Source organism: Centrocercus urophasianus, unplaced genomic scaffold (assembly GCF_019232065.1).
Source record: "Centrocercus urophasianus isolate 14NV4802_14NV808 unplaced genomic scaffold, USGS_Curo_1.0 seq_10, whole genome shotgun sequence".
NCBI lineage: Eukaryota > Metazoa > Chordata > Aves > Galliformes > Phasianidae > Centrocercus > Centrocercus urophasianus.
Window position 1 is genome coordinate 23,287,534 of NW_024884142.1, and position 20,845 is coordinate 23,308,378.

At 38.4% G+C, this 20,845-nt stretch overlaps 1 protein-coding gene across 2 annotated transcripts in view; it reads right to left on the reverse strand.

The window, feature by feature from the left end:
* Positions 1 to 12,562: 12,562 nt before the first annotated feature.
* The window catches only part of SLC17A5 (solute carrier family 17 member 5), a 25,194-nt gene continuing 16,911 nt past the window's right edge, over positions 12,563 to 20,845 (reverse strand). For both annotated transcript variants that reach the window (XM_042824505.1, XM_042824513.1), the window contains exons 10-11: positions 15,487 to 15,577; positions 12,563 to 14,220 (exon numbers count right to left, since the gene is read on the reverse strand). In XM_042824505.1, coding sequence (XP_042680439.1) covers positions 14,083 to 14,220; positions 15,487 to 15,577 — 229 coding nt within the window. In that variant the 3' untranslated portion in view covers positions 12,563 to 14,082. The remainder of the gene's footprint in view (positions 14,221 to 15,486; positions 15,578 to 20,845) is intronic.

Here is a 20,845-nt window from a genome sequence, read left to right on the forward strand (position 1 = left end):
AACATAGAAGCATTTGTGGTGCAGACCACTAAAATACGTCACAAGCTGGGGAGAACAGAGGGATTGGCCAAAGAAGGAAGAAAGGCAGCACCCAAAACTTTTGCTAGTAAGAATTGCTCACTTGTGCTGGCGAGAACGTATGCACATGAACATCCATCCAGAAGCACCATTCATTTTTCCACTCTCATCTTGATGCTGTTGTGGTTTCAAGTATTGGCATCACTCTGGCTACAGATCACCTTCCATTGCAATCACATTCTTGCTACGTGGTAATCAGTCACCAGAAGTGGTGCAAGTCAAGTCCTTCAGCAGCCTAGCTCAGATTTAGTTGGTTGACATTTATTCAGCAAAGTTAGATTTGAGACATGTACATTTTGGAAAGCATTCAGAGAAGAACTATGAGAATAAAAGTAGATCTGGAAAACCACTTACACTTGTCTTGTTCAATCTGTTGAGTTTACCAAAAGGTACTGGCTTAGTCTCTGGAATTCAAAAAACAAGAAAGAAAATCCTATAAAAGAAGAATAATGAGTTGGAACACAAAGAGGATTCAAGACAATTGGTAGTTATATTATGGTAGGAATAGAAGTTGATTGCTTGTAATTGACAATGAACAAAGCAAACAGCTTACAAAAAGCAGTAATCCAATGAATGAAGAAGTGCTTAATATTTAATTTAGTTAAAAACAAACAACAACAACAAAACAAAGCACACAAACAAAAGGAGAAATAACTGGATCTGGGAGTGGGGAGGCAGGAATGAGTGTGTGACAGAAAGAGGAGAGGTCATTTACTTAAAATTCTTTGGTTTTGAAGCTCAATGAATCTAACATGGTCTCCATGAGACCATGTATTTGGCAGATAAATATACCTTGGAGCCACTGCTGATTATCTTTGAAAACTATGCACTAGAGAAGGTCCCAGAACACTAGAAAAGTAGGAAAAAATAATCCCTAAAAAGAACTAAAAAAAAAAAAAAAAAACATGCACAAGCTGGGCTATCAAGGAGCAGTCAGTCTAATTTCAATTCCTGGAAAAAATGTATTGGAACAAATAACTATTTTTAGAAGATAGTAGGTTGATAAGCAACAGCTACAGACTCGTTAAAGCAGGCTGCATCAAACTCAGCTTCTGCTGTCTCAGGTTTAACAGGCTCATGGGTGGAGAAACGTGGTATCATTTAACTTGATGAAAGACTGGACTTCTTACATACGACTTAACAGAAGTAACCTCAGCAGACTTTGGTCAAAATAATGGAAGGGTGAGAGACCAGCTGAAAAACCCAAAAGCAATTGGTAGTACCGCTATGGGAGGTTGTACCAAATCAGTTTCTGTGGACAGATGTTATGCCATCATGCAGATATACAGATATAAATACATACAAAAGTGATTTAAAATAGCATGCTGGGAGGAAGCTGAACACTTCAGGACCAAGAGCAGAATTCAGAGCAATGTGGTCAAGATGGAAAAATGGTCTAAAATTAGGAAATAAATCAAGGTTAATATTTGTTGTTTTTATGGAATGGTTCTCTGCATAAACACAGGAGAAGCTGTAGCTACCAACTGGAATGAGGGTGAATTGTAAACTCAACATAAGTCAACACTGCCATACTCTTGTGAAAAGGCAAACATACTGAGATGTATAAACAGAAGTGCTGCAGGATGTGCAAGATAAACCTGGCAGCATGTTACAAAGCATTCATGCAGTGCTGGTTTCTTTATCAAAATGCATTGCTGGAAAACATGTTTGCTTCCTCAGTGATTTCAAAACAATAACCAGAAGAATGATAAAAAAAACAAAAACACAGCACACATTGTTTTCCCTGTGGACAGTGTTACTTTGATTGGAACTATCAACGAAGTGATGTTACGTGGGAGGTCAATCCATCCAGGCTGGTACTCCCCATAGTCCTTTCCATAACAATAGTGAAAAAAAACGAAGAGCAGTTTTGCAGGGCAATCCACAGGAGGATGGCATTTCAGAGGTTAAAAGCTGTGTCACACACAGTACAAAGTAGACTTCGGCCCCTTTAAACTATGAACAAGTGTTGAGTCAGCTTTCAGCACTGAGGCCAAACCTCCCAATGAAAGCAGCCAGGGCTAACATGCCATCCTGCTCTGCCAGAGCCTTGGGGAACAGACAGGGGACAGAATAGAAAAGAGGGGAATACTGATTGTAGGAGATTCGATGCGTTAGCTCAGAGGTGTGGCTGTGCCACAAGCCAAGCAAAACCTAAAATATCCCCACAGTGGAAGCTGAAAAAAAAAATAATCTGCAAGCTGATTCATATTAGCAAGGCATGAGTTACTGTCCTCTGCTGCCCGGAACAGGAACTTTCCTTCTCTCAGCAGGAGACAACACAGTAATGCTGAATCGTGAACAGGAACCACGGGATCCCCACTGAGTAAAGCAGGCAGACCTCATGGGAGACTCCACACTGGATTTTTTGCAATTCCTAAAGCCAGCCTGAAGTATACAAAGCACTCTCTGAGTTTTTATCATATACACTGTTTTCATTTCGGCAGAAGATATTAAATCACCCCCTCCTCCGCTGTTTTACATGCATACAATGTCAATCACCATCAAAGACCTGATGGTGACCACATACAGCTACAAGCACTGCAATAAGAAAACTCATAGGAGTGCACACAGACAACAGTTCCCCATCCCCATCCAAACTGCTCTATAGTATGCTTGTGTGTGTGTGAAGGGGGGGAACGGCAATTGTAAAGAAACGTTACTTTTTAGAAAGCACATCTTGGAGCCATCTCTAAATTTAGCTTTGCAGAGTCATTAAAGTGCAGTATCACTATTTATGGGAAATGCTTTGTACTTGCTTTGGAAGCTCACGCATTCCCACTTACTTCATCAGGCAGTGCGGTGAGTCATGCAACCCAGCAACACTACGTACACACCCGCAAGAAGGAAGGAAGCAGAAACTGTTGCTCATTTGCTTTCCCCTGCCCTCCTGGGATCCTCTTTAGAAACAGCTCATGATAACGGCATTCCTCTGAAGCAGACAGGAATCATGGTGGGAGAAACTAGCTGTTAGAGAAGGGGCACAGATTCCTGCATTGGTGACAGTACAACTAGTACAGAGGTAACTCATTCTACTGAAGACTTTTGCAGAAAGAGGTGATTAAGAAGAAACTGACATTCATTCATCTCTGAGCTCAGTTGGAACTATACTGACAACCCCCAGAATATGAAAGAGAACATACAATCCAAAATAAATTCCGATTACTTCTCTTGAGCACACATTCATGCCTAGCAAGTTGAAAGGTGTCCCCTCGTGTCAGAGCTAATACAGCTGTTAATACCCACCAGAAGAATTGCTTTTCTCCTCTAATCTAGCTAAATATTTATTGCTTTGGATATAATGATGGCATGGTTGAAAGTTGTGTGGGAGCAGTGAAGCTATCCAGTTATCTCGTTGGCCACATGACCTTCAAATTCAACCCATCATTTAGGTGACAAGGCTCAGTTACATCAGACGAGCTATAAAATGAAATTGTACCATTAATTATTCCCTTGACTAAGCAAAGCGACCATTGTAACCATCAAGGCTGAACAAGGCAGTGTCACATAGTACAGACATGCCTAAGAAGCCCAGACTGGTATTTCATGCTTAAACCTTAAGAAGGTATGCATAACTCTTTAAAAGTCTCCAAGTATTTGTCCATGGCAAGTCTGTTTCTCCAATACTAATTTCTTCAGCATTTATTACTCTTCAGAAAAGTCAATAGTAACATGCACAAGATAAGGACTGTAATTTAAATTATACTTACTTCACTGTGTGCATGACTAGGTAAGATCAGACCTTCTTAGTCATCTCAATACCACCCTAATCTTATTGCAACCTCTGAAGTCTCGTAATTCTGAGTTCTGATACAGATAAAATTCTTTCCTATTCTCTCTCTTCTCCTGCTATACACAAATACAATTCCAGCTAACAGGGATTGGAACTTAACAGTTTCAATACACTAACCCCTATGTTCTTAAGTACCTTTTAAAGAGTATGAGATATACTTTCTACTTCAATTTTACCAATCACTCTGTTCTTTCATTTTATTCTCTCTCTTCCAGAGATGATGCATTTTGACATGCAGTGATTGTTCAAAACAGTCATAATAAATAAATAAATAAATAAATAATTAGAAAAATGACTGCAGAAGAGAGAACACTGACTGGGGTTACATAACCCACCATCTCAGTGCTTCTTTGAAATAGTGTGTGGAAGCAGAACTATGACAATAATCTGCACTGTGGCTTTGAAATGATCAGTCAAACCAGCATTATTTCCAAACCGTTGCTAATGCCTCTTCGTCAGTTGTACAATGTCAACAACAAAAGTATCTCAAGTACTTTCTCTCTGGGAGGCTCAGACAAGCAGAAGGCGGATCATGTGTGGAATGCAAGGCAACGCCTACATTGCGTTTACCAGAGGGCTTCCCCTATCATTTGTAGGGCATGGGAACACCTCCCTGAAGTTATCTATCTGTGAATGAAACCAGAATAATCCTTTTAAAAATGCAGAAAGCATGAACTGAAAAAGAGAAACAATAAACGTGCTAAAAATCCAAATCTGTTTCTTAGTGCACAAATTACTGAAGATATCCAAGCATAACACGCAGTATACCACCATCACTTTACTTTAAAGATATGTACAGGATGTCTTGAGATGCTTCTAATCCTGATACTCCAAACAGAACAAAAATCACTCCAGCCTCCATTCAAGCAGCACTTGGTGGCACTACTTTTCAAGGATTATTAAGGTAAGCCATGGTGATTATATGGAATAGCATCCATTTATAATCCTGACATTCTTACAACATGTTATGCAAGTCTCCGTCTCCAAAAGTATCCACAAAGTTTAAATAAACCACCTGTCTGCACTGCAGTTGAGAGCAGTTCCCAGTAACCTTCCAGTAAACATGTCAAAGGCTTCAAAATAGATACAAATTTTCCAATGGATGAATTTTGCAGTAGGCCTAGCATTAGTGCAGCTGAGGATGCAAGTGAAACACTTATTAGGATAACATCTTCTGTGGTTAATGTGATGCATATGTAGTTTCTACCGCAGCATTAACATTTGTCAAGAGCATAACAGGAACTGTAAAGATATTTTTTTTTAAAGTTAATACACGTACATAAAGAAACCATACTGAGCCCTTTTCCATTAGGCGGGGGAAAGTAAGAGTACTGAGCACAGCCCTGACTACTGGGAAGTCACTATTTTCAGCGAAAGTGTGATCAGATACAAACGTAAGTGTAAAAACTGGCTATTGGTGCAATGATTAAGTTTTTCATCTCCTAGCTTGGTGGGATAAAATGACAGAAGGCTTAGTCACTAGAAATGAAGAAAAAATAACCAGAATAAATTCATTGCTTGATTCTAGAATCATAAACCTACAGAAACTCTATGGACTACTCACCTACATTGATAATTACTGCAAGTAATACAACATACAGAAACTTCTGCCTTTTATTTACCTGCTTGTTAAGCAAAAGAGTTTTATCCATTGTGCCTATACCCACCTTTGTATCTTGTTTTATTTTTAGAAGTGAAAAGCCTGCATATTAACTCAAATATCTAATTACTATGAAGATTCACAGTTGATTTCACATATAGAATAAGAGAATGAAAACTGTTTTCCTAAATACTAAACAGAATTAGGCCACACTGGAAATATATTATGTGAGTGCCAATCTGCCTCTCAACTGTGGAACCGGGCTTGCACCATACAGATATCCCTAACAAATTTGTCATATTTAACTTCTCTTTTGAGGGTGATAATAAGGGTGAGGGTTCGACCTGAAGCCATTTTCATTGCGATCAAAGGCTGTGGGACACCACTGCAGTGGGAGGCAGTTGTTTCAAGCACACTGCGTGGGGAGCGGGGGCTGCAAGGAATACCTTGGGGCACAGAGAGGCCTACTTCTCTGGGAGCAGTTCTCATACTAAAATCGAGTGCAGGAAAGGTACTGTGCGAAAAGAGAAAATAAATGGTACTAATTGATTGGGCTAACTGTCAGCTTAGTGATCTAGAGATTCAACTAACTGCGTGCTAGAGGAAAAGTTTCCATCAGAACTCCCGCTGCCCACACGTGAGCTGCCGCGGGCTGGCTGTGAGGAGCGGCGCAGGCCGAGGGGCTGCCTGCTGTTGCTCCAGTCAGCGCTGCCCTGTCACGCACTCCAAATCCCGCTTTTGTGTCTCCTCTCTGCCAAAGCCGCTCTCAACAGCGGCCTCCTTGCCCAATGCCCTGAGACAAAGCAGCCTGCGCCGTACTTCATGACTCAGCCGAAATGAGTGCAGGAGCTGCAGCTAACTGCCCGCCCGCACTTGCATTTCATGATTCGGGAGAATTAAAATGGGCACAGAGGAAAGGGAAACCTGCAGAGAGGTTTATTTTTTCCTCCTGTAGGAAGACTTCTGCCCTTATAAAAGTTTGTTTGTACAGACTGCACGTTTTCTTAGCAGTGACACTTTCATTTAGGCTTCAAAGCACCACACTTACTATTTAACTTTCATTGAGCAAAAGTAGACAGATGGATTTAGTTTGGAATTTTGTTTGGGCTGAGTTCCTCCCCCTCTTTAAAAAAAATAAAATAATAATAATAATAGGATCCTCAGTCAGAAGCCAAGCCAGCTGCTACTTATAATTCAATTTCAGCAATTCACACTGGTTGCTTGCATTTTGACCACTTGCTTACTACAGCTCCTGTATCCTTTGATGTCAGCACCCCGTTAAGAGCAGAGCTGGAGGAGGAATCACAGCTCCTGTGGTTTGTGATTTCAGTGTGTTCTTCAGACTGATTGAACAGGACAGCTATGGATTGATTTTCACAGACTGGCTCCTTCTGCAGTAAAAGGAAACACTTTGAATCCAGAGAATGTATGTGAACTTAGAGATATCTATTACATCTGAGCTTGAGTGAATATGTTTGGCATAGCCTTTGACTAGAGCAGCCAAAAATTCAGCTGCCATCCACATCTAGAGACAGTTCTGCCCACACATTCATTTTTCTCCTTAAAACACTCTGGTTCCCCATTCTGGCGCTGGCTGCACACAGTCTACCTCCAGGACTTTGATACACAGCTGCTTGGTAGTCCTGATTTCTAGTTAAGCCTTTCGCAGTTCCACAGACATCGCATATGTTCCTTGGCCTCAGATTTTGAAGATGACAGAGATCTGACAAGGCAGGCTGGTCACAAAACAAAAACTGCCTCTGTTTTCATTTAAAGAAGGGGGGTAAGCACCAATTTATACCCCACCTCACTGTGATAGGAGTTGTGACCAAGCTGATGCCTAGCATCTGCCTGAAGGAATTTGGGCCCACTTCTGCCATAGAAGAGACAAGAGAACTTTGGCTCAGAACTGAGAGCTGTGATTCTGTTGGTGGGAGCACATACTTCACTGGCCATGTATGACAACACAGCTTAACCACATGCCATCTCAATCACAGATCTGTCTTTTTACAGCAAAATTAACAGGTGTTCAGTTCTCAGCAGCAGCATAAAGTACCACTGGTATCAATGCAACTCCATGTGGGAATGTTAAATTAGCACTGTTATCTCTGTGCAGATATTCTTCTGCAATCTGATCCTTCCCTACTGCCATCAATATCTTGTTTTACCTTTTCCCCCCCCTCTACTTTCAATAACATGCATAGATGCTTAGCAATTCTAACAGCTATATATCAACAACTCAAATATCCTGATTTCCCACTCCCTTCACAATAACGGCCTTTAAACTTAAGCAAAACTATTTTCATAGCAGAAAATATTAACACAAGTAACTGCACAGGAAGTAGACTCCAAAATATGCACATCTATCAACCTGAAAGAAAAGAGACTACGCTCATAATAAAAGCACTCAGGACAAACGATTAGGCCTTTCCACAACCATTCCCAATGAACATGAACTCATAATTGAACTGGATAAGGATACTTAAAACTCATCAGTTTCAGATCTTTAGTTAGGCCTGCAGAAACAGCGCTTGACTGTGCAAAATGAATGCCAGTGGTAAAGAAGGTTATGACTGAGATGGAGTCAAGGGCAAATCAGATTCTGGCCAATAATTCATTCCTTCAAAACAGTTATTTGCCTTATTTTCCATCCTATCTATGTAGAGTAACCCACAACTGCTTTATTTCTACTGGACAGTACAAAAAAAAAATAAAAAAATAAAAAAAAATCACCGTCACTTTCTTTTCAAACTGTTATATACTTCTCAGCTGAACAAAACAAGCATGCAAGATGACTTGACCATGCATAGCATGCAAATCTGAAAGGTAGTCAAATCAAAACTAAATTTCACGTGGCATTAGTTTGTACTTTTATATAGTTCAATTTCAAGACTGTTCAGAAGACAGACTTGATTTTTTTTTAGTGTTACTAAAGGAAGTGTTTTCCTTCCCCTCACCCCTGCTTCTCATTGAAAAAGATAGTTGAAGTGTTTCTGTTTAAAGGATACCATTAGAGCTACTTACCACTCAGTGGGACTGGCAGAATTAGGTCTTGAATTCAGCTGCAAAATACGGTCCATTTCATTTTATCCTTTTAGAGATAGCCATAGCAGTAATTCTCCTTATATTATCACATTATAAGAAAGGCTACATGCAATTTCTAGGATGGTGTGCTTTTCCTAAAATGCTAACAGATTATCACTCATTGCAGGACACTTGTTTTATTTCCTTTTTCAGAATACATGGAAAGCTTTTTTCCTCTTCAGCAGAGACAGTTTAAACCTGTAGATACAGAATGCACTTGTCACTTCTTGTTCGCCTTAAACCCAGATGGCCAAGCAGAAAGGAGTGGGAAAAAGAGGGGGATCTGACAACAACAAAAAAACCTCTCTGCCTTCTGAGTTAGTAAGATGATTCAGAAAGTTATTAGTCATTTACTGCTGGAATGGATCAGCAGAAGAGGTCAGAGAAACACCAAGAGAACCATGTTTTCCTCCAGAAATCATTATAACATCCAAGCCTGCTGAGTTGAAAGTCTGCATTTGTATTTAATTTAGAAAAAGAGGAGAAAAATCAGTATTTATTTTTTTCCTGTTCTGAAGTAGCCATATGGAAACTTCTGTAGGAAAATAAAACGTTTAAAAATTTTTTCTAAATAAAATTTCTTACAAGTTTTTGAATGCTTTATGAATTGTTATTATCTCTTTACTCTATTGCAAATGGTTATCCTTTAAAGAGAGGAGAAGGCAAGCAGAATTTTGGCTTAATAAACCATATTTAATTTCCATTGTTATGCCTTGGGCAACTCCCAAGCACCCTCTCTAGCAATGTGTTGTAACCAGGAGCAAATTATGTTGCAATAAGAGCAAAGTTACCATTATTCTAAAGTCAAACTGCATTCACTTGAAAATGTGTATCAGTACCTGAATCTTTTTAATCACTTCACTAACTGAGCATTCATGTTTTGTGTCAGATCCAGGCCTGAACTCAGCCAATGACTAAATTATTAAGCATGCTACTGAGAAGACAAAATTAAATAAATCAGCATTTTTATTTTGGAAACAGAAAATATACTTATCAAAACTAATATGAGCCACTCTTTCAGGACACTCTTGCTTAACTAATATATCCAAAACACTTGAAATTTCACGTAGAAATAACTTTCTTTTCCTACCAAAGATATACAATTTTCACTAGATTGAGTTATGATCCTTGAAAACTATATTGGCTAGATACACATTTCAGCTCCTCAGAGATTACCAAGATTAAATCAGATCAATATTTTTGCACAATAGAAAGCTGATGAAATTCACCCACATCTGTCCTGAGGAGCTGAATTGTATATATGCAGTTTCAGTATAAAAGTATTACCAACCACCATTATGGCAGCAGAGGAAGAATTTTATGAAAGAGGAAAGGAAAACCTGAAATGATGATTTAACTGTGATGGTCCCTAGATTCTCACTCAAGCTAGCATTTTTATTTTTTGTCTTACTGTCTGCTTTTGTATCTCCCACCCATTTGCTCTGCCACTGGCACTTCAATAATCGCTGGTGTCTTCTTCCTTTTCTGGATGTGCGAATCTTACAGAATGTTAATAAATAACACCTTCACCTAAAACCATTACTGGGACTATATAGCTCAGCTGGGTACAGGGCAAGAAATTCAGATAAACGTAAGTCACTGTTTTACTTACATTAAATATGGCAAGAATTACTTCTGCAATTGACTATATACACCATCACATAAAACAGAAAGAAATAAGCCCTCTCTGAAGCTATGTTTTGAGAGGTAAGACCACACAGCCTATTAAATACCAAATTGTAGAAATATTAGTAATTGTTATAAGAATAAAGTAGGAAAATCTACAAAACTTAGATTTGACTCAAGCATGCTCTGGTTTGGAGCAAACGAATGCATTAATGGCTCATTATATTTCTTTACAGAAAAGCGAGTGAAATGAAGCTAGCCAGATACTCAAATATTTAACCTCACAAGATCCTCTTTATGTGTTCAGGGTTTTCTGCTTCATTATTGGTTTATACTGCTACTAATGTGGTTTTTTTCATAAGTAAGTAATAGCAAAATACATCTGTACCAAATCATTCATGACTAATTACCTCCATGTAGCCATACTTTCTTCAGTATAGCTCAGGCCAGTGCTCCTGCACTAAGAGCATCTTTGCTGAGAAGTCTCAAAACAGGATTTGGTCAGCCAACAGCTACTATTTTGATTTATGTATTCTGACTGATTTGATTGCTCTTACCTCACATTATTTAAGAGCAGACATTAGGCTTTTTGAGACACAGGTACACAGGAGAAATGGTAAGCCCCCTTAAGATAGTATTCACTCTAATGTCTTTCAAAGCACAGTACTATTACTTTAGTTGTGATGGTTGAGATCACAATGTAAAACATTCTCTTGATATTTAAAAGCATCTCTTTTAGAAGCTGCAACTGCTCTAACAGAAGAGTCTGCCCTTACATATAAACTTTGCTTCACTTACCTTTGTAAGGTGTAGGCTTCCTCACCTACAGAGCTTTCTTTCCTGGCAAACACTAAAAACATTGGAAGACTTGTTAGACTTACAGGTTAGTTTATTTATCAGGAAATCAAACATAAACAGAAAGTTGAGGAGGAGAAACTGGCAAATAAGTGACTGAAAAAAAAAAGCCAGAAAAAAAAAAAGATGGAATAGAGGTAAACACAACTGATGGAAAATGAACTAAGACAACCGTTCCAAACACAGCTGTCACCAGTTTCAGAGGAACATGCAGATGGGGAAGCACTATGCATGGAATCCAGTGTGGTACTGAGGGCTATATAAACCTTCATTAGTTTATCACTGAAAAAAACTACATAAATTAAGTAATGTTTTTTGGTGACAAAAGCTTAAGGCTTTAAGAGGTAAGATTAAAAGTTGGCCCTCTTAGAACGAAGGAACAATGAACTGAAAGCACAAACAACAACAACAACAAAACACAACAATTAGTTTTTGGTCTTTTTTTTGAGAAAAGTGATGAAGGCACTTTTCCAGGTTGAAAAAGGCCATAGATCAGATCTCAGATCAGTACTGAGAACTTGTGCTGTAGGATGTTTTGCTAAGTGCTACTGCATCTGTTACTGACATTGGTAAAGGTTTGTATCGAATGTTCCATGAAATATTAAAGCAAAACCGTGTCAGAAGGAGGCACTGAGGAGAAGTACCTGGCAACACTAAGACAAGCTTCCAAAGCAGTGATTCAGTTTCTGCTTTGAAATTGGCACTGTCTGTTTTTTGATACAACTTCCCTCATTCCAGGTAGACATCCTAATTAAGATTCTTGATGGAATGGAGAACACACCCTCTTACTCTGGTATATCTGTTAAGGAAATGCAGCAAAAAATAATAATTTAGGTTGTTTTCAGGAAAAAAAAATAATCAGTCACCACAAGAAACTGATCTTTTTAGTCAAGATCCCTTGTCACTGAGAACAGAGGCACTCAAGAAACATTGGCACGTCTGAAAATGCAGAACATGGGAAATGTTTCTGATCAGAGATGAAACTGAATGAGAGGACTGTGCCAACAGGATCTTGACAATGTGACAGAAACACCATTAGCAGCTCTGTGCAGAAGAATTTGGGGATACTAATGGATAAAAGCTCAACACAAGCCAGCAGTATGTGCATGCAGCTCAGAAAGCCAAACTGAAAGTATTAACTGAAAATATTTTGACACCATAAATTAACCATACCTCATTTAGCTTTTTCGGTAACCTTGAATTTAATAAGTAAATTAAATGATTAAAAAGCATAAACTTCTGTGGACACAAAGCAAAGTTACCATTTTTAATATATTATCAGGAAGAAGATAGTACTCACTTGTAAAGCTAGACAAGAAATTCCTGAAGCAGGTAATTTCCCAGTGAAATATTAATCATCTCTTAATCCAGTTACCGATCTTGCTCAGAGTACTTTGAGGATGGAGTTCTAACTTCAGGGAGATGGTTATTTTCAATGGATGCATATGTAAATATTTGTTCCACTTACTGTGGAAATGCTGAAGATACAACATAGCTTTAACATATTCCCACTGAACGACTCCTGATTTCATCTGAAGTTCACATTGTTTATTGTGGAAATGCCGCAGACAAACAGATCTAAACATAGTTTCACCATCAGAGAACACGACACTTCAAGGAAGGTCAAAACAAAATGGCTCTTAAAGCTAAAAAGAAGAGGCAGATGCCATTTCCTAGAAATGAAGGAAGGTAGGCTCCACCGGAGCAGTGTTAGTACTGGGCCTTTCTTTTGCACTGGTGGTAAATGAAAAGCCCAGAGCCCAGTGATTTTTTTTTTTACCTAGTTGCTCCAATCCAGGAATCTTTGGCACAGGAATTTTCCTTTGCTTTGTGACTACAAGAGTATTCAGCCATTTGTTCTTATCTAGGCCACTGTTTTAACAGAATTCATTTAATCCTAGTATGGCATTTAATTGTGTGTTGTATGTTGTGCAAAGAATGCTCTTGAGTGTCAAATTCTATGCTGAGGGGAGACTAATAGCATCAGGATATTGCACTAATTCTTTCTATTCTACTTTTACCTGACTAACAATGCTATTGCAGAAGTGAACTGATTTTCCTTATTTATTCCCTACAATAGCCTTATTTGATTGCATTTACACTGAGAAGCTGACAAATACATATATATATATAAATATACGTGAAAGAAGAAATAATTCCACTGCATTGATTTTAACTGACAAAAAAGTGAACTGCGGAATCGAAAGTTATTATCATGTAAACGTGTCAATATTCTATTTCTAGTTCACTCTTTTAAATCTAGGTTTAAATCTAGGCAGTGTATAGAGTTGCACTGCTTCTTCTTTGCACATTTTTGAATAAAAATAAGGCCTATTTAAAAACACCTGCACCACAGAGAACAGTAACACATGGCGTATTCTGTCAGTCACAATCATATATTTCACTTCCTCACCGCTCTGTATTAATTGTGAAGCTGTAGTCCTGAAACAGGGAATGTTTCCATTTGAGAACTTGTGCATAAAACAGAGTAACAATCAAGTGTGCATTTCTTAAACATCAATTAGAATACTAACAAAATAAAAGCTTAGAAAAGATTGTGGAACACTAGAAATCTTTTAGCGTTTTAAAAAGCAAAAACCTATCAGTATCATCACAGAAATCAAGATGTTGCTTTTTGTGTACAATTATTTGCACGTCACTCCTCCTCACAGTGCTACATAATCACCTTGGTTTTTTCCTCTTATTTCGGTGTCAGCAATTATCTGCCTAAACATTAATTCAGAAGACATTAATTAAAAACTGGAAGGAAATGGATCTTAGCAACTGATTTGAAATACTCTCTGATCATACATTTGATATCAAGTTCTAGCATGAAACTAAATTCAATTTAATCTAAGTAGTCTCTTGTCTGGAAATAGCACACACATACATTGTCAAATGATTTTCAGTACAAAAGATGCACAGATAAAATAGTTTAACTTAAAAGCTCTGAAGATTCCTAGGCATCAGTTGGGAAGGCACTTTTCTGGTCACGTAGTTCTGGCACATTGGGATTCAGCACAGCTTTGGTATTTCAATGCCTCCTTCAGTTTCTATGGAAGTGATAACCGCTGACTGCCCAGTCCTGAACCTCTCCACTTGCAAATAATGCAAAGAAAATTGCTCCAAATAGATTAATGGAAGCAGCAATATAGAAAACTGTCTGCCATTCTCCCACAGTATTCTGTCAAAAAGAGGAATTAAAAAAACAGAAAAAGATACAGTTAATTTGCAGCTCCACACTCAAGAAAAAAATATGCTTTTAAAAGAGATGCTATACGCCTTACCTACTTAAACATAAATGCTACGCAATGTGACTTCATAGCAATATGACATTATAAACAAATTATCATTTTAGTCTACTTCAGTTTAACAATACATCTTACATAGTAAACATACTTCTGACAGATACTTCTGTCTTTCTGGATCAGATTATCACTGAGATGCACAGCCTTCACATCTAAATTCACAGTTGCATGAAGGCTTTGCAAACTCAGAGAACATTATTGTAACAAGAAACATGTCCTTGCTTTCTGATCAGATGACCCAAGAGCTGAAGTAAGCAAAGCAGTAACTTATTCTTAATGAGTACAATATCTCTATTCCAGAATGGTAAGGTTTTTTTTAGCCATATGTGAATTTTACTCAAACAAGACAGTGAAGAGCTGTGTTTGTAGTAACAAAGAAGCTACATGTACAGATGTCTTAGGAAGCTTGTTTGTTTTCAATTTTTATTATGTTTTTAAATAACAGATGTATATTCTACCAAAACCATAAACGATCGTACTACAAAAAACAGAATAATATCAGAGCATTAGGATGAGAGGAAAAGCAGACAAAAAAAACCCCAACACAAATAACGCCACCACTTGTTATGAATTTGGAAGAAGCTAATTTGTTTGGATTCACACTTTAACTAGTATTTTTTATATTTTTTTTATATTTTTTTTAAGGAAATGACTGACTACCAACTCCAAAAGTTTATCAGTATCAATAAACTTACTCTTCACTTTTTCTTAAAACATTTTAGAAAAAAATTATATTTTCGTTTATTTAGAAAAGTATTCAAATAACTTTTCAATCATGCTTTCTACTTGGTATCACCCTTTGTCTGACTAAGCAATGTTGGAGGTCAGATTGAATGCTGTTTAATTTAGAAGCAAGATAGCACAGCATAGAGCATCGTAATCACACAATGTTCATACAAAGGAGTGCATTATGAAAACTACACATTTGAATCTATGGCTTATCTGACAAGTGCTGAGTTTGCAAGTCCCAACCTCATGTGAGAGAACAATTCTGGAAAACAAGTAAGAGCTTGTCTTATTTTGCATGTATATGCCAAATATAACTTAATAGCTGTAGACCTGAGAGAAGAGGATTGCCATTCAGTGATGATAATGACAATGTAATAAAGAAAAAAAAAAACCCAAACAGTAAATTGACTTACATTATGAGTGAGGTTCTTAGCAATAACTGGCCCCACCATTCCTGGGATAGTAGCAAAAGAATTTGTGATCCCAAGAAGAATTCCAGCATACCTGTAAGGAAAATTGACAACATTGCTTATGAACTTATCTTGCTGATCAGTCACAGAAATAATTTTGCCTAATTAGATCACACAGGTTTCGCTCTGATCACACATGCAAGTTAAAACAGAAGTGGGAATCGGTTGTTTCTGCTCTAGTAATGTCTCTGATAATTCATGACATATGTCTCCATTTTCCATGGGCCAGTTAGGAAATTTACTTGAATTACTCACACTTTGCTTAGAATCCATAATCCAGAAACCACATCCCCCTTGCTAAGCCACAAACAAACTGTCTGGAATGGATCCACCAGAAAAGTTAAAAAAGACACTGCATGCCTTGAAGTAGAAAGCAAAGAATATGACAGAGCACTGTTTGGCAACAGTGAGAGATGCTTCAGGTAACACAGCCAAAAAAGCAATTACCCCTAATCTGGATGGATATCCCCACTATGCTACAGAGTGCTGTTCTGAAGGCAAGAGTTCACAGAGCTCTGCACCGGTCCTCTCCTTCAGCTTTCTGTGGGTCAAGCCAATGGGAAACACGTCTGACTCAACCTGTTCTACTTGTTGCCATTCTTGCAGCTCCATTCTGAGGCTCCCTCCTCCTTCTGCTTTAGCACACACATGCATGCACATGCACCAGTGGCCATACAAACTTGCTGGGAAAAAAAGTGGTAACTTGCTTAACATCTAAGTCTCAACACCTCATCTCTGTGCAATTAAACATAGAACAGGAATGTTGCAATACCAAAAAGTCATGTTTGAAACAGCAGCACAAGTACAGACTTGTCACAGACTCAAGAGAAAAAAGAGCAAGACATTTTACATCTGAACTCAACCTTCCAGCCACCAGAGAGAGATTTCTGTGATTCAAGATCTTCAAGGTAGGTTTGTTATTTGAACAATTACATAAAATATTATTATCAGTTGTACTTAACTACAGGAAAACCTCAGCAGACTCAAAAGGTGGGCCCAGGTGAATCTAATGAGGGTCACACAGCAAAGTGCAAAGTTTGCACTTGGGCCAGAGGAATCCCAGGCATCCATACAGACTGAGAGGAGCAATCCTTGAGAGCAGCCCTGCAGACAAGGACCTGGGGATCCTGGCGAATGAAAAACTTAACACAAGCCAGCAGTGCAGTTGGAGCTTGGAAAGCAAATGGTATCCTGGGTTCAATCAGAAGAGGGGTGGCCAGCAGGGGCAGGGAGGTGATTGTCCTCCTCTACTCAGCTCTTGTGAGGCCCCACCTGGAGTACTGCATCCAGGTGTGGAGCCCCCAGTATAAGAAAGACAGGGAGCTGTTGGAGAGGGTCCAGAGGAGAGCCACAAAGATGATCAGGGGATTGGAGCACCTTCCCTATGAAGACAGGCTGAGGGAACTGGGCTTGTTCAGCCTGGAGAAAAGAAGGCTGCAGAGTGACCTCATTGCAGCCTTTCAGTACCTAAAGGGAGCCTACAAACAGGAGGGGAATCAACTCTTTGAAAAGGTTGATAACAGCGGGACAAGGGGAAATGGTTTTAAGTTGAGGGAGGGAAGATTTAGGTTGGATGTCAGGGGGAAATTCTTTACAGAGGGAGTGGTGAGGTGCTGGAACAGGCTGCCCAGAGAGGTTGTGGACACCCTGTCCCTGGAGGTGTTCAAGGCCAGGTTGCATGGGGCCCTGGGCAGCCTGGTCTGGTATTAAATGGGGAGGTTGGTGGCCCTGCATGTGGCAGGGGGGTTGGAGATTCATGATCCTTGAGGTCCCTTCCAACCCAAGCCATTCTATCATTCTATGAAAAGGGAAATCTCTCTGTTACTGCTTTCAGCTGTTCAGAGTGCAATAGTGTTCTCCTTGTTTTAACAATGACAACACAACAGAAATACAAAATTGTAACTCTAAAGAGAGACATAGCTTTGACGTTTTATTTTCTGGAGTAGGGAAATTCAACTACACATGGTTATAACAGGTTGTGGCATGTATCCAGCCCAATAACATTATGAAAACAGGTGTTTTTCCTGACAAGAGTCAATTATCAAGCCATTTAGTTGACTTGCCTCGAAAGCCTGCCATACTCCAAACTGATACATACTGCTACATACTTTAAATTGAGTTCCACTCCTGTAATTAAATTATTATTATTTTACTAAATAAATGAGCATGTAACATATTTCTCTCTGAAAGTGCTTAATATGCTTTCAGAAGCCTGAATGTGAAAATGTGAAAAGCTTCCTTTTAAAGCCCTTAAACAGAACCAAACACATATTGTTTTCATCACCTTTAAGCACTAGAGCACTGCTAATACGAATTTTCAAAACCACAGTTTAATAGTTTCTCTGGTCTTAATAGAGGTTTGACAATTAACTGCTGGCTAAATGCCTCTGTTTTTGCCTGCTGTTTCTGACATGGGTTGCATTTTGATAGCACTTTGTGTTTAACACAGATAACAGCTATGCCACTCCGTCAGCACAGTGAAGACTCCAATACGGAACAGGAAAGAAAATGTGACACATCTGTATAGCAAGGCTAATAGTAAGCTCTTGGTTGAAATCTTATGGCATAGTAGTCTAAGCGAAGTCAAACTGACTTGCAGAGTAGTCTAGACATTCAGAGAGCTAGAATAGGAAATCTCAGTAGAACTATCTTACCCCTCTGCTCCACACTCAACAATTCAGTCTACTTATGGCCTCATAAATGTGTGTTAAAAAAAAAACAAAAATACAGAGCAAATTTTTTTTCTGCAGCATTAGTATTTTCATTCATTATTTTTTCCGTAGAATATAATCATTATTTCTTTGGTGTAACACAAATTTCAGTACCAAGAAAGGACCTAATCAGCTTACCTTAAAAAAAAAAAGCCAACAAAACAGGAATCAAAGTGCATTTTGAAATTGCTTTGAATCATTTTAGTTATTCTAATATGTTTTAAAGGAAAAAAAGTATCAAGTTCTGGGTAAACTCTTAACAGAGGTTTCTTTTACACTTTCATGTACATCCTGTTCTGAGATTTCCACTGCTATGTCAGTTTTTTCACCTCAGTTGAAAATGCTTGCTTTGGCCATTTTATCCAAGAAAGCTCAGACATTTGCAAAAAGTTAAGTAGGGGGAAAAAAGCTCTTTTAAAATCATTATTATTTCATCTTAGATTTTCCGGTATTTCTACTTTTTTTTTCCTATGACTTCTATTACAAGAGCATGTCCCATCCCTTCTGTCGTCATTTGGGCTTATTTGCCCCAAATGAAAGCATACATGTGCTTAATACAGAATTACTGATTTCAATAAAACAGTATCTACACTGACCACATTCCTGCCCAGTAAAGCTTTTCTCTCTTAGTTTCTGCATCTTATTCAATTGTTGCAAACAGAATTTTAACCAATCCAAGGTCTTTTGAGTAGCACTTTTCACAAGATCAGTTTATGTCCACAACACTCTTGAGAGACAGAGGTCACAGTGTGATACACATCCTATAAACTAAGAATGAAAACATAGGCCAATAACACATGCACCTACTGAGTGACTGATTTGAGGTCCTCAGGATTAAATCTGAAGAATATTTAACAACACTGTTCTTATATTCGAAGTACAGCTCTTACTGACTTTGGTCAAGACTCAGTATTTTCATTTTTGCAAACTAGACTTCAGAGCTTGAAGAGACGTACCCAGAAAAGAAGTGATAAATCAGCTCAGCCTCAGTTATGTCACTGGGTCCACAATAAGCCTTTCAATAGATATTTTTAAAGTTCAGACTCAAATTGCTGCCGATTCCCTTTACATATTACAGTGGTCTGAAACACCTTCAAGAAGAGGCCATCCCTCTTTATAACTGAAGAACACTTAAAAGAGCAGCTTCCTGAAGTTATAGGGTTTAAATACACTGTCACAGAAGAGTTTGACCAACTGACTTACTACATGCAGACTCTGTGACAGAGCAGTGAAAGGAATGAATTCCTGGTAATATTCAGCTACCTTAAATGTGACCCTTCTTTTCTTCTGCAATGCCCAGCCTCAGCCATCACATACTAGAAAAGGTAGAGGGCTTAGGAACAGATACCAGTTTTCCTCTATAAACACAAAGAGATTCAAAATGCACAGACACGAGGAGACAAATCAAAACTGCACAGACATCCAAGTTCTGCCATTAAATAACTCACAGAAGTAATTTCCCTTTAATGATTATGTTTCGTGGTTTTAAACACAGACAAAATCCTAGCCAGTGTTTTACATTTTTAGCAAAGTTAAACTTGCAACAGATGTTACATTATGGCCCCGTAGTATGCCAGGTATGGTGATTTAACTAGATCTTCTGTATTCATAATTCTATTTGATATGAAACAAAGCATCACAGATGCTGTTTTTCATACTTTCCTGTTCAATTCACTGTAAACACTATACATATACTATACATATATGGATACTGGTGCCTTCCTTCTTGCTTGCTATCTCATCTAATCTGCCAAGATTAATTTGACTCCCACTATTTCGTGTATTTCAGTCAAATCTTGTCCATCCTTGTAGCCCCCAATGACCATCTTTTTAATTGCCAAAGCTTAGATGCCATTTTCACCTTGGAACTGAGGTCTCCTATAAGTGGCCCAGTTCCAAGGATTTTTTCTAGTTAAAATCTCTACAATTCTTTTTCCTCTCTGCTCAGAGATAAACTATTTTCATCTTACACATTAGTATATAAACACTGTTCATTGGTCATGAAGTCATAAGTTATTTGATCCTGCTCAGACACAAGTAGTATTGCAAACAGGTAAATTAACAACAGAGCAAAGTATTGGACTTTTATCACTTAGAAGTTCAAAAGAATATACATGTGCTTTTCAGGAAATTGATGGATCAGTCAGGTTCTGAATTTGTAATGCAAGAGAAGATTCAAACTGAAGTCCAACTTTTCATCACTTAGGAGTAATAGTACACACAGGATTAATCTAGTGATAACAGGTCCTTTTAACACCATACTTTTAACACCACTACATCGAATATGATTTTCAAAAAAATTTTGCCTGAATTTTGGAACTTATAATGGTTTACTCATATTAAAATTTGGCAGTTCTGATAGAAAAGTTTTGAAGGGTGAACCACTTAATAGGACAGCATGTTTGTAACAGTGCAATTCAACTAATATCATGAATCAAATAGTGCAAAATCCTAGCAAATACAATTCCAGCAGTTATTTATTATTCCAGGATCAAAATCTGAGGTATTCTAAGGTGTTCATACCATCTTCTGCCAATATTTATTCCCCCTCCCGGGGGGGGGGGGGGGGGGGGGGGGGGGGGGGGGGGGGG